The sequence below is a fragment of the Girardinichthys multiradiatus genome, chromosome 10, assembly GCF_021462225.1.
Source record: "Girardinichthys multiradiatus isolate DD_20200921_A chromosome 10, DD_fGirMul_XY1, whole genome shotgun sequence".
Taxonomy (NCBI): Eukaryota; Metazoa; Chordata; class Actinopteri; order Cyprinodontiformes; family Goodeidae; genus Girardinichthys; species Girardinichthys multiradiatus.
The window spans coordinates 35,084,488-35,099,689 of NC_061803.1; the positions used below are offsets into that span (position 1 = coordinate 35,084,488).

Below are 15,202 nucleotides of genomic sequence, written 5' to 3' on the forward strand. Positions count from 1 at the left end.
TATTTAACAGCCACTTTATAATTACTGTGTTATCTCTTTTGGTTATTAATGGCCTGATTTAGAAGACGTAGCTTGAACAAGTGGAATAGATCTTTTCAGGATGGACGAAACAATTGTCTCCCTCTGCTGTTCAGATGTGATTTTGCATCCTTCCTGACATTTAACAGGCAATCAAAATCTACTGGTGTAAACAGAGGTGAAGCTGTAGCAGTTTTAAGATGTTTTAGTTGATTTTTTGCATATTTAAAAATGATTGTTTCCAAGAAAAAAAACTGATGAGAAAAGTTATCATTGCTGTTCTCTCATTTTCAATTCATAGTTGCAAATATTCATTAGAACCCAATTCACATGTAAATATACATTAAACAATATATAAACGGTGCATGTCAATGAATTAGAATATTAAGTGAAACTCATACTGTATAATTTCTTACACAACTATGGTTACCAGCTAATGAAAACCCAGAAGGTTCCTCATAAAACTGCAAAATTACATAAAACCTATAAAAAAAAGGGTTTTTAAAACAAAAATGTTATGGACTAAATAATCATGGGTAGGATTGCGGACTTCACAATCCGTGTAATGATGTTTCGCTTTCTGAGATGTTTTAGCCTAATTCCAGTTGTCAGATGGGTTCTATACAATTTATTTGATTTATTGATTCTGCAGATTAGATAATAATCACACCTGGGTGCGGTTGGTCAATCAGAACTCAGGTTTCCAAGAAGAGGCAAATAACTTCTTATCATAGTCCCAGATTGGTTTGCCCTTTAATTAATGAAATCATCCTTAACTCGGGTTATCTTTTTCTGATATTAAATTGGTTTGATCTGAAACACTTGACTAAATAAAACAGCAGGAATTTTTAGTACATGCAGATCGTTGCTTTGAGAAAGCTACATAAACTGTAGGGACCTGATCTTCAATAAAAACCATACCAGGTCTGTCCGCCATGTAGAAGCTAGCTTGTTGAATCAAATGACACCAAAAGCCGAGTTCGAGTGTGAAGGATGAACTGCAAAAAGGACCAGATCATTCCAAGTAAAAACCACAGACAAAGCTGAATGACTTTTTACTTTTTTATTGCTTAAACTGCCATCTGGAACAATCTATACCAAAAGGATAAACATCTTTGCACATACAGGAAGTCAAACTAAATACAGGTTAGAATAGAAAAAGAATGGTCCTCTGATGGCCTGCAGCTCCTCGCGCTGCACACCGATCAAGTTCTCTGAAGGTCGGGCTAGCAGGAGTGACGAACGACTACTGTAAGCCCAGGTTAGGTAAGCTAAGGCAAACCGGGACGATTGCAGTGTGGCTAAAAACCTGTCCAACTAAAACCTATGATGCAGCTATTTACATGAAAACCATGTTCTGACAAAGGTGAATCCCTCAATCCTGACGAAGGAGAAACAGGATGTGTTATCAGTGGACACAAAGCCATGAACCACCACATCCGAGTATAAGGGTCAGGGAGAACAGATGATCAGTTTAAACGTTCCTGTCACCGAGCTGAACACTCTGCAATCAGTACCAAAAACCAAACATACATTTCAAAATGAAGCGCATACAACTGCTTTAAAAGAAGCAAAAACAGCAGATTTAGTTCTGACAAAAGAGTTAAGCAGGAATGAGGAGTTGGGTCAACATAGTCTCATTCAGGAGAGATCTTACAAAAACATTGTATGCCATTTAAATAATGGTGAAGCAGTTAAGCAAAGGAATAACAAAGGAAATATTTGACAAAGTTCCTGCTTCTGGAACAAGCTTTTTTCTCCTTTAAATACACCCTTCCATTCACACCGGATCACTGGATGCCCTAAAACATCACGCCAAGTATGCGTACAGAACGGATCACAAGTTACTCTTCTTCCAATGGCCGATAAGAAGCAACGAGAGCATCTGCCCGCTCTGCCGTCGGCGTTCACAGCTAAATATTTCCACACTTTCCTGTAACTCGTCTTCTGTTCTAAATTGAAAAGGTTTTCCCATGACGTTTTACACGATACGAGTACATACTGTTGATGTCAGTCGACAAGAACAACCGTTTACTTATTTATTACTTTGTGGCACCAAACACCTAAAATAGAATTTATGGAAAAATAAGTGTTTACAAAAGACAGTTAAACATATTTCACTCCAAACCAAAAGATTTATCATTTTTTCAATGATAATAATAGAACTATTTTACCTATACTAACATTTTGATTATAAACAATAGCAGAAGAGTGACCAAGTTATTTGGTATTTTCTAAACAAACTGAATACTGAAACTCACGTAATACTCCTCAACTTCACTTTCTATTTTTTTTCTTCGAGTTTTCAAGGCAGTTCTTGTGTGGTTGTTCAGTCGACTGGGAGGACTCTTAAGGGTGGTAGCCACTTCCTGCTGGAGCTCAAGGGAACATTTCTGCACTGTGACAATAATCAACATTTGGCACTAGCCTGGTAGCTGCACAATAAAAACGTTTAATTTGTACAAACTGTCCCAAACCAAGCAAAACAGACACGTCACCGTCTACATTATCCTCATGAAAGGGTAACAAAAACCCAATAAAACAAATGGAGCTTTAGGTTACAGCTGATTTCAAAAAGAAAGGACTAATACACTGAAAGACAGTTGGATGCGGCCATATTTCTGCCTTGTTCCTGTGTACGTTAAACCGACATGACCTAAAGAGGGAGGAGTCAGCCTTCACCTCATCTGCAGAGATAAAACCCAAACAGTAAAGGTGCCTTGTAAGGTCTGATTGTCTCATCAGTCTGAGACCTTGAAGTCTTTCAGATCTCCTGTTTTAAAATTAAATCTAAAAATTAAAAGATAAGTAACAAGTGGTGTAACTGTGTCTACAAGGTAGCGTACAGCAGCTGGTACAAGCGCTGGTGAATGGCTTAAAGTCACCACAGCGTGACACGTGGTAACAGCAAAATGATTTCTTTCAGTAAAACAAAGACAGAAATCAGAAGCCAAAAAGAACTGAGAGCAAAGTGACAACAAAAAGCTAATTGCATTTGTGGACCTTAGGTCTGAAAGAAGAGAAGAAGGTGAGGAAGTGGAGGGGTTGGGCAGAGAAGATCGGGAGGGATGCTCCTCCCTCAGACAGACAGCGACACGAAGCTGTTGTACTGCTGGATGTTGCGTTTGAGAATGTCTGAGCAGGGGCCCAGGACGCGCTCGAAACGGGGCCGGTCCAGCTTGACACACTTCAGGGGGCCGCGAGCAACCACTGTGGCAGCACGAGGGCGGTTCATCAGCAGAGCGATCTCACCTGGAAAGTAAAGAGAAACAATTAGAAAACTAAAACTAAATATTTCTTTTAAATCATTATATTACCTTTTCGACCAAACAAATCAGTTTCAGCTTTTCTCTAAGTCATGAGTCCTACTCTACATCCAGACAGTGGTGTAACAAGAGCTGCACAGGAAGCAGCTGAAACCCCATTCATTAAATGTTAAGATGTTTAAAACAAAGCACTAACTTTATGCAACGGGGAACAATTACTGCAAGTACTGCACACATGATGAACAGGAAGAGCATAGAAATGACTTATGAGCTGAATTATCAACAAGTTATATCTAAACAAAGAGGGAATATGGTAGCATTAGCCTAGCACTCTGCAAAGGGCTCCATATTAAAACATCAGCAGGACCAAGACGTGGGTTTGCATGTATTGAGTCAGATGCATCTAACAAAGAGCTGCCCTCCACAGACTCTTTTAGGGACAAAATGTCTGCTGCTTTAAAGAAAACTGGACACTGTATCTTCTGGAGCTTTATATGTGAACACATTAAATGGCAGACAATTGCAATACTAATGTAGACCATGTAGTGTTATTTTACAGTAAAAAGAAGGCATTGATGTTAATAAAGTACTAGATTGGGACTCTATCAACAGATGTCTTGGGACATTCCTACCAATAATGGTTGCACTCTATGAAGGGAGCTACTGATGTAATGTTCCTTTAATTCTTACCAAAGTAGTCAGATGGTCCTAATCTTCCCACTTCAACAAATTCCTCGTTCTCAGAGCGACGCTGCAGAACAGCTGCTGAACCCTAGAAAGGACACACAGATACTCTGCTTCAGCTTTCTCCCCCTTCACATGTGCCAGTGAACATCGCCACCATCAGGAAGAGCTTTAACAGCTTTACTGTATAATAAACTCTTTATCCATTAAAATTCCCAAATTACAAGAATCTGGTTGTTTCATTTTCTTCAGAGGAACCATGATAATTTAAAACATCACATATGGCTCTAAAAGTGTCATCTACAAGGAAAAACACCTGAGCTTAATGGCTGAAAGGGCACCTTGGACCAAACAGCTGCACGGTGGAAATGTGGTCATTTTGCACACATTTGACTTTTTTTTGGGACATTTGACTTATTGTGTCTTTAGATAAACGGTCCAGAACATAAAAAGTTCTGCTGCCTTACTGAGTTCACAGCTACTACCCGTTTCCGGCACTGTAGCTAAGGTTTCAGGTCCCTGTGGAAAACAACAAACTGAAGGGCAACAGAGTTGAAATCATACAGAAACAAGCACCAAGATGTTTAAAAAGCCATCTCTTCAACAGATTATATCATTTCATTAACAACAGTGGAATTTTAGACCAATGTTGGGAACATCAGACATTATAGAAAAAGAAGCCGATTCTGTGAGATCCTAAAGATTATTCCGAGCTTAGTAACACTGCAAAATATTGTCTGGATGCTAAATAAAGTCCTTGTAATATACAATAACAACGGCCCTACAGTAGAACCCAGATCTGGATATAATAAGTTATAAAACACCAGTGACATGTGCTAAACCTCACATCTACCAAATGTTGCTTTCTGTGTGCAAAGAAAGCTAGAATCTGTCAGGAAATACAAGCTGCAGTTATGGGAGGTCAAAGGTCTCACCACTTACTAAAGGTGTATTATTATTATTTCTATGTTCTTTTAGGAAATCTCTTGATCGATTATTTGGACGAATTGCTTTTCCTCAAACAGATGAAAAAAATGTTGAAATTCTAAAATTAGAACTGAGAATAATTAATAATGCTGGTGACAAGAACCTGAAGTTTTTACCCTCTGTGAGCTCTGATTGGTCAACAGCTGGTTGGAAACTAAAAGCCTGATCCTTCTGTGATCAGGAAGCTCTACCAGGTCACAGTGACAACGCTCTGGTGTGGAAGCAATGCCCGGCTGTTGGTTCAGGTTCAGCAGATAATAGGAAGCTGAACCTCTTTCATCGGTTTTTCTCTGTTTAACTTGACTATCAAAAATAATTAAAAGAGTTCAATTGTAAATGTTGTAACAGACTAAAACTGGAATTAGCAGGTCAGAGTTTTACAGAATCCGTTCTTAGAAATCAACCAGGAAATCCGTGATTGTTGCATCTTTAGTTTGTTCCACATGATGAAAACAAAGTGAGCTGCAGATTAAAGGGCACATCTAACACTGATGGGAATACTCAGTGACAATGAAAATGTACAGTTGTGGACGTGTTCATGTATAAAGAATTATGAAACAGAAGCATACCTCTAAAATAATGAAGAACTCATCTCCAGGCTCGCCCTGAACAACGATCTTCTGTCCATCCTCGAACTGAACAGGCTCCAAGGCGTCAGCCACTGTCAAACGCTCCCATTTGTCAAGAGACTCTGAGGATGGAGATGATAGGAAACATCTGAGCTGGACTGACTGACAAGATATTTTTAGATACTCTTCGTGTTATTTGGATCTTCACACAGGTCACATGATGTTCTGTTCCTATTTTTAAACTGTTGGAACAGAAGAAACTCACCTAAAATGGACACTTTCCTGAGGAATTCCTCATACATCTTCCTCTTTCTCAAAGTGCTTCCCTATAGAGGAGGACATTTTGTTTTAGCGTAGCTCCAAACGGATGAAACAACACATAGCGAGGGATTACTGAGCATTAAGCTGAATACCATAAGTATTCTCCTGTAGCTGTCTCTGTCGATGCCCCACAGCTTCACGTTGGTCTTGGCTCTGACTGTAGCTGCTCTCGGGGTGCCGTAGATTAGTGCCAGCTCTCCGAAGCTGCCTCCCTCTCCGATGCTGGTCACCCATTCATTGTTCACATACACCTGAACGATTGGTCAGATAAAGACCGTTTAACAATCCAACAGAGACCTACATGTTTCTGTCAGGTTATATTAAGACCAGCAGATACTCACGTCCATCTCTCCTTGGTCGATGACGTAGAAGTTGTCCCCTTCATCACCTGAAGGCACAACAATAAAATGTTTAGCTTCATAGTAACTTTGTGCTTTGAACAGTCTTTCTTGTACACTATTGTTACCTTGCTGAATAACTGTTTCTCCAGCAATGTAAGTGACTGGAAACATGGCGTCAAATATGTCGCTGGGAAAGAACAGATTAATGAGATGCTGAGGTGGATATACATAAACATTTAAACTTTATTAAGAAAAACTGTAAACAAATAGCAGGTACCTCCTTTCATTGTCATCGAGGTGTGAGAAAAGCACATTTTTTTCAATGGCTTTAGCCAAAGCAGCCATCGTTTTGTAGTCCTTTGGAATGACCTTGAATATCAGGAAGAAAGCAGATGTTCGAAGCAAATCCACGGTAGCTTGTATCATATCTCTGATTGCTGAGGTCAGAGGTCAGTCTGTGCCTACCTTTCTGACATATGAGGCTGCATCCTCCTCTGTGTAAACCTCTGCACTGAAGGCTCCTCTCCGACGGCGACCCTTCACCACAGGGTTCATGGGTGGAGACACTTCCTCATCACGCGAGTCTGAACGGGAGCTGCTGCCCTTCTGCTGGTTTTGAATCTGCTTGGCCTCCTCCTACAGGGTGATGAGAAAAAGAGCCACATTGAATTTAAAGGGCTTATAAACCTGTCATAGGTCTGCCTTTAGATGTAGCCCGATGGGTTTAGCTAACAGAGATTAGATTTGTAGATACTTCCAGCTCTTGTCATCTCTTGTCACCTTTAGTCAGGGTTTTGGCAAAAGGGATCTGTCATACAGAACTGAGATCAGGTCATTGAATTATATGAACGCTTTTGATGCTTTTAGCTGAATTTAAGCCATAAGACTCCAGAATAAGTTTGATTCAGCCATACTGCTTCATTTAGCAGCAGCATTTTTAGTAACTCCCACTGTTTTAGTCTCTACATCCCAACATTTTAAGGCTCAGAGAATTAAAAGTTTGCATGTTGCACTAAATCCTGTTCAGGGCTGTCTTCTTTCCTTCTGTGGCTCCATTCTTTGTATTAGAACGGTCTCTGAGGATCTGTCAGTTCTACCTTAACCTATCAGTCATATATCATCTAGTTGGAATCAGAGATTACTTTGTTTATTCTTTTGTTAAAAAGAAGGTTATGCTGGGTAAATTATTGAAGGCATAAAGTGACATTTATGTGCCTTGTAAGTTCAAAAACCAATGAAGTAATAAAAGAAATTCGCCAATCACAGCTATTCTGGTCCTTTTTCAAATAATAGACTTAAACATTTAAACCTGAAGTTGAAGAACGTCTAACCTGCAGGATTAAAATATAACAAAACATCAAATGAAACCAAATCTAGAATGAACTACCCTGGTCCATGTAGGTGTTTTATCTGTCTGGTACTGAATAACACTTAAAATTAAGTTTCTGAAAACTGTTGAAAGATTTGAATAATTTGAGAAAGCCTTGAGCACTAATTGATGTTTCAGTTCACTGTGTTAGTGTGAACACACCAAAACAAAGAAACCACCGGGTAGAACAGGGAACACAGCACCGCAGACAAATGCACATTTGCTCCACAACAATAACTGCCATTGAAGGCGACATTACCCAACTGATTTGACTGGTAGCTTTTAATGCTTTGCTTTGAATGATTATACATTTTCACTATTATGGAAAAAATCAGCTTTTCTAAAACACACTAAAGAAAAAAACAAAAACACTAAAACTTAAATAAAAGTGGCTAAGTTAACTCAATGTGAAAAGATACTGAATCTGTTTAATTAACAATATAATATAAACAGCTGTTTTCAACATACATAAAAAATTACAAGAATAAGACAATAATCTATTATTTCTAAGGTAAATTATGGCTCTGTTGCATGATTAGCTTTTATCATATACTGATTTTTTTACTGCCCAACGACCAATATCACAAACTACACTGAATACAAACCTTTTCCAGCCTCTCGAAATACTCCCTGAGGAAGGCCATGGGCCTGTCAGGCCTGGAGGTGCACAGCTGGACAATGCAGTCCTTCAGCAGCTGCTGGATGTTGTGTTTCTGCACGTACTGCTCACACTCCCTGAGGCTCCGCTCTTCCTCGCTGCTCGTACTTCCAGATGCCATGACGACAGCCGCAACCCTGCTCTATGACCTCTAACCTTAGAGCTGGAGAGGAGACAAAGAACTTGATGTCAGACTATAACTGTGCATTGTAAATTTAACCTCAGTATTAGTAAAACATTTAAATAAAGTGCATATTTGTAAGGATGAGTCATGGACTGACAGAACTGATGAAGATGTGAGAAAAATAGAACCAGAGTGAGAAGGCAGAGGAATATGGGGTTTGTTTTGTTTGCCATGGAGCCTGGTCATATGATGTAATCACACTTATGTGAATGAAGAGAGAAAACTAAATTAGATGGACATTTTCCACCAGTCTAAAAAAAAGCATTTCTTAAAAAAAAAACTCAACTCTCTGATGCTTTATCACTGGTCTAAAGTTAGAGATGATGAGATGAATCTGCTGTTAAACAGGCCAAACCATAACAACATTTACACACAATACAGACTGATCTTAGTTGACCTAAGGGCTCTGAATTCAGCTTTTACCTTAAACTATCTGTTCACTACAGCACCACTGTCTTTGAACTCCTGGCACCAATCAATGTGTGCATTTCAGAGAAATAAATGAGGACCTGTTTCACTAACAGAACAATCCAATCTATGCCTGCATGTGCAAAGAGCATGAACCGGATCCATGTCAGTTCTAATCTGACGAGAAGAAGGGAAATTACTGCCCAGTTATCAACGATGATCCTGGCATAGACTGCATAGTTTCTGACAGGAAACGTGTCTGGCTTGTTTTGATCCCACCTAACGTTGAAGATGATGGAGTCACATGTAACAGCTATCAGTAGAGAATGTAGGCATTATGTAATGGACTGATCTAAATACACACTATGGCGGCCTGAGTATCAAAAACACATCCAGTCTTTGGTTCAGTTGCAGAATCTCACCTGCTGTCCAAAAAAATAATCAACGTCATTTAAAGTCAAGGCATTTCTGTCATGCACAACATGGCTTATGAGAAAACTTGGAAATATGTTAAAGGGCAGACGACAAATGCAGCAGTAGTTAATATAACCGCTTTTTAGAATAAAAACCAAATGTCCTGTCTGTAGGAGTATCGCGTGTAGGTCAAGAAGGCCGACTGCTGAAATCAATTGATTCACAGCAAACAAATTTAGTATAAACTAGTTCAAATTTATACCCCTTAACCTACTAAAATGCTAAATAAATGCTGCTTACAAACTGTCTAACTATATTTGGCCACCGCTGTGCGTCAACGGCTGGTTTGCTGGCTCTGTGCAAAGGCAAAGCTCTCCTCCAATGACGCCATCTTGAGTTCTATCATAAACAAACGAGAAACAGAGGAAACAAATTTCCCATAAACAGACAGCGGCGAAACGACGCAAATACTCACAAAAACGGTAAAATCCCACCGAGCCTTTCGATAAAGACCCGGGATGTATGGTTTATTTCACAAAGCACACCGTTACCAGAGCTTGCTGCTCGATTCGATTTTTTTTTCTCGAGCCTTGGACCGCTGCCCCACCGGATACGGCTGAGAACCAATCAGCAGCCGTCACTGACGTCAATTCTCCCCATTCTGACATGTGAGACCGTAACCCGTAGCAACCTTAAAGGGGACAGCGCGGAAACGGTGACGTCAAGGAAAGTTCGATCAACAATCTGTGTCCTTTAACTGAAACACAACAAACGTTAGATGAAAGCGATATCATAGATGGTCTCTGTTCAGAGAATTTACAAAAAAACTGAAGATATTCAAAAGTTATGAATAAAAATCTAAAACTAGAAAAATTTGCATTTCCTGCGAAAATGCAGTGTGAATGCTGTTTGCTGAATTTTTTAGCTGAAAGCTGGCAGAAACAAGTTGAAACTGACTGCAGAAAATCTGCTGAAATCTGATAAATTAGTAGAAATACCAGAAACATTAGCAAAAAAAAAAAAAACTGTCATCTGATCTGTTTAAGTAGGAAGACTATTAGCTATAAAACAGCTTAACAATGTAAAGTTACCTCAAAACTACTTGTTGAAACAGTTGTTGAAATGCAAGAACTGACAAAAACTTTAAAAAAGCAGGAAAGAGCTGCCCATAGATGAGCTGAAAAAGCATAGAATGAAGCAACAATATAGCCCAAGAAATTGAAGTCAATGCTAAAATACATAAAAATAGCAAAAAATTTAGAAAAAGAATGAACTAACAACAAATACGCTGAAGTAAGCTTTATTTTAAAAGGCCAACATGGTCCTATTTCCAACACTGGGTGTGCGCCAACAGTAGTGAGAAGCCACATTACAATATACAGAAACAAAGGTTCAAAAAATCTTTGGAAAACCAATGATTATCCCTAAGTAGCAAGAAGAATGGAAGTTATTCAGATAAATAGATCAAAAGAAGTCAATTATCAAAGGAAATAAATTCATTAAAGAAAAATGGTAACAAAAGAATGCAAAATAATTTAAAATAAAATACAAATGGCTAAAAGATTAAAATACATTAGATGGAAAATGACCACTAAAGGAAAAGGATTCACAATATCAACAACATAAGACAATAACCATAGACAGATGAATTCTCAAAAAAATTAATAAATGTTTACACTTTGTAGAAATATGTGTGAAATAAATATGATGTATATAACATGCAGCCATAGAACAAACATTCTCCCAATACAAACATAACAAAACTAATTAGATGCAAAACCTGAACTACATGATGCAAGAAAACGAGACACCAAAAAACAAGAATGACACTAAATTATTACAAAGGCTGGTTACAAATGAGTTCAAAGTAACCAAACTGCCATGCAAAAGGGAGCAGTGTGCCACTGAAAGCCAAGGTACGTTTATTTACCCTGACCAAAAATATAAATGCAACACTTATTGTTGCTCCCATTTTTCATGAGCTGAACCCAGAGGTAACACTTTCTCTATATACACAAAAGGCCTATTTCTCTCAGATATTGTTTACACGTCTGTCTAAACCTATGTTACTAAGCAGATCCATCCACTTCACAGGTGTAGCATTTCAAGATGCTGATTATAGAGCATTATTATTGCACAGGTGTGCCTTATGCTGGCCACATTAATAGGCCACTCAAAAATGTGTTGTTTTACTGTATCCAAAAGCCAGTTATCTGGAGAAAAATTCATTTCAAACAATTCATCAGTCAGATTCTTTGATCAAAAGCTGCAGCAAACAAAAACAGCACATCTCAGGTTTTTAGAAAGTTTATTCCAGAGCTAAGGAGCATAGAAACTAAACGCTGCCTAAATCTAGTTTAGTTCTGGTTCTGGGAACACTGAGTATGCAGCTCTCTGAAGACCTGAAGAGTCTACATGTTTCATACTTGAGAGGCACCTCAGAAATGTATTTTAGCAGACATTTATGATCTATTCTTTGACAAACATGGGGCCAGTGCAGTGATTTTCATAACTGGTGTCGTATGATCCACTTTCCTGGTGATGGTTGGACTCTGGCAGCAGCATTTTTGATGAGTTGCTCTACGTTGTTGCAGTAATCTAACCTACTCAAAATAAAGGCATGCACCAGTTTTACTGTGTCCTGTCTTGACAGTAAGGTCTTCATTTTGGATATGTTAGATGATTGTATGCCGATTTTGCTGCACACTTTATGTGTCCATTTATTTAAATTTAGATCCAAGTCCAAAACTACATCTGGGTGTCTTGCATTTAGCCCCACTGAGTCTAGTTGACGGATGATCTCAATCGTCATATTTTTGGGACCACAAACACTGGTTTCCAGTATGTCTGCATGAAGCCGGTGGAAATTCTGACCCATCCACTTATTTATATTATGGACACACTGACTGCGTGACTGTAGTGTAACAGAGTCATTCAGTGACACAGAGAAAGAAAGTTGTGTGTTGTCAGTATACATGTGGTTAGAGATGCTGAAGTACTCTATCATCTGTGCTAGGGGGATCATAAGGATGTTAAATTAAAGTGGCCAAAGAATGGAGCTTTGAGAAACCCACAATTCGTTTTTTTTTTGCCCAGATTTAAGATTACCAAATGACACAAAGAGCTCCCTTTCTGGCAAACCAGATCTGAACCAGTTAAGCACAGTATCACACAGTCCAACCTATTTTCCCTTTTTATCATTATGTTATGATCAACTGTTTCAGTTGCAGCACTGAGATTGAGTAAGACCAAGACAGGAGTTCTAGGCCCATCACTGTGAAGATGTATAGTGTTCAAACCTTTTACCAAGGCAGTCTCTGTGCTGTGGGGTGGTCTAAAACCTCACTCTATGAAAACAGCTTAAGATCTTTCTTAAAACATCCACTGGTGGTATGCACTTGTACATGCTGTTGAAGTTGTTCCCCAGAAACTTCTGCGTGCTCGTTTGTTTTGGTAAAGCTAAATAACATAGAGTCTGCACAGTTTCTTTTACCCCGGCCGGAGGAGAGGTGTTCCAGCTGAGTCACCAGAACACTTCTGACTTTTCCTCCCCAAAGACAGACATTCAAAAGCAAAGCGTGTACAATTACAAAGAAAAAACATATTTTTAGCTGAGTGTCAGTTGAACTCTTACACCTGGCATTCAGCTGTCTGTTCCGACCTTCACCACATTCCTGTTATTCTACTTTTGGCTGTTATTTTCAGACATGTACAGAAATATCTTCACTGGTGCCGGTCAGACCACAGCCAAGTCAGACACACACACACACACCTGTTTTGAGCAATCCACTAATTTACACAGTACATTTTATTTCACACATTATTAAACCTAACTTGAGCATAGCAATGAAGACCCTATTAAGTATTTTAAATATTTTCCAACAATGCCCATGTGGTTTTGTAAGAATGAAACCCAGGGAGATGACGCTAACAACTACTACAAGCCAAGAATCAAGAAATCCAGTCTGGGAACAATGACTAATTCACCTTTACTGTGTTCCAGCGGCAAATCTAAAAACCCATTATTGGCCAACTATCTTCGTGACCAGGGTAACCTCTATTCCCAAAACGAGATTTCTTCATTTTATGCATTAAAACACAAAAGGAACATGTTCACAAATAGATATCACAAAGGGCTACATTACTGTAGTTATTTTTGAGGTTGCAGATTACCCAGGGTGCTTTGCAAATTGAAAAACCAAATAGATTTGCTAAATGTTATATTAAATATACATGCTAACTACGATTAACAACACAATCCAAAATCAATTGGGTTGCTTTTGGATATTTATCTGCATTTTATACATTCAAACAGTAAAAGAACATGCTTACAAATAGACAACTTTTTCCCAAAAGCTCCATAAGTTATATTTCAGATTTTGATGTTGCATATGAATAAATGCTGCTTTCCATTTGCCTCAAAAGTCAAACCTGGTTGAGGGAATGATATCACCCCAAAGTTAACCGAATGCAACAGGAAATTTAAAAAAATACTGGGATCATGTAACTTGTGGGAAAACTTTTCAGGCTCACTACAATTAGTAATATTAATGATGTAGTTTCTTAAGCATCCAAATGGAATAGATGTAGGACAGCATTGTTATTCCTTTATTGTTTGCTTTATTGAGTTGCAAACGATTGCAAGTGTAAATAGTAATTTATTTCTGCAACTTTCACTGCATTTATAACTACCAGATATACTGGATTTTGAGGTTGCAGATGATTAGATGCTGCTTTTCCTTTCTTACAAAATCAGAACAAGGTTGCAGGAATGACACCAAAATATCCACTTCCAAGTAAGAAAAATCTATAATGAGATAATTGTTATGCTTTGTTTTCCGGCATTTTAAAATGATTTATACCAGCTGAAAACTCTGAGCTTTTTTCTGCTTTATGTATTCCAACACTTAAGAAAGACGTCCAAATTAAAATCTTACAAATGTCATATACTAATGCAAAACGCATTAGTATATGACATTTGTAACATTTTAAACATGTGGCAGCCATTTTAAATTTTCAAGTTGGGTTGTTGAGGAACGACCAACTTTCCATCAAAAGTAAGCACGCCCATTTCAGAGGAAATTCTATTTGATTTTTCAATATTGGAACTTAAAAATTCCAATTTCTGATGACAACTAGAATCCACAAGGAAGCGTATACGTTTTCATGTTGCATTTCCAATCTAAGAGGAGTTCCATTTATAAAAAATCAGCAAATTGCCTCTAATTGGCCATCCCAATAATCTTGAGCAGGATCTGCCATTTTGCATCCACTCATATCATTACATATCACTGGATGCAAAAACATTAAACCTACAGCTGTCATCCACATTTCTTATTTTTTAAAGAAGTGCTAATTTCAATTTAACAACCAATATTTGATCATGAATTATTAACAATGAATCAGCTACAGAAAGAAAGTCAAAATCAATAATATAGTTTATCTAATAGATAATAATAAACTTCTTACTGCTATTTTGTAGATGCAGGTACACATAAAGCAGTATGAATGACTGTTTTCTATTACCCTACTACAATTAATTTCAATTATTTTATCAGGTAGAAATATACTTTCTACCAAAAATGGTTAGTGATATTTTACTGCTGTTTTCGAAGACAGCAGTAGTATGAGTAAATCTATTGCCAGGTAAAATCTGCTATGGTGACATTTAATGTTCCTACATAACATTTGTTCTCCCGAGGACAAAACAACCTGAGCAAATATTGCGAAGTTCTTTAGTTATTTTTGGACCTCCTCCGGGTTGTTTTTGTCGCCGTGTTTTATCCAATTAAATAACCAAAACAATTCCTCGTGATGAGACAGAAAGGTCATCCAACCAATCAGATGTTTTATTTCTTCCTAACAGGCAGTTGATGATTGATGTTTAGACGTGTTATCAAATCATAGATCAGCGCAACAAAAGGTTGGCCAATAGAAATGCAAAAAGGAGGGGTCGACTGTTACAGTGAGCCAATCATTGTGC

At 38.2% G+C, this 15,202-nt stretch overlaps 1 protein-coding gene across 1 annotated transcript; it reads right to left on the minus strand.

Moving 5' to 3' along the window:
- Positions 1 to 1,066: 1,066 nt before the first annotated feature.
- On the minus strand, positions 1,067 to 9,850 carry LOC124875410 (cAMP-dependent protein kinase type I-alpha regulatory subunit). Its single transcript, XM_047377556.1, has 11 exons — positions 9,695 to 9,850; positions 8,161 to 8,376; positions 6,652 to 6,822; positions 6,464 to 6,555; positions 6,312 to 6,373; positions 6,187 to 6,233; positions 5,938 to 6,096; positions 5,790 to 5,850; positions 5,525 to 5,646; positions 3,975 to 4,056; positions 1,067 to 3,270 (listed from the first exon to the last, which is right to left on the minus strand). The coding sequence occupies exons 2-11, from the start codon at positions 8,332 to 8,334 to the stop codon at positions 3,098 to 3,100; spliced, it is 1,143 nt and encodes a 380-aa protein (XP_047233512.1). The 5' UTR covers positions 8,335 to 8,376; positions 9,695 to 9,850; the 3' UTR covers positions 1,067 to 3,097.
- Positions 9,851 to 15,202: the final 5,352 nt, after the last annotated feature.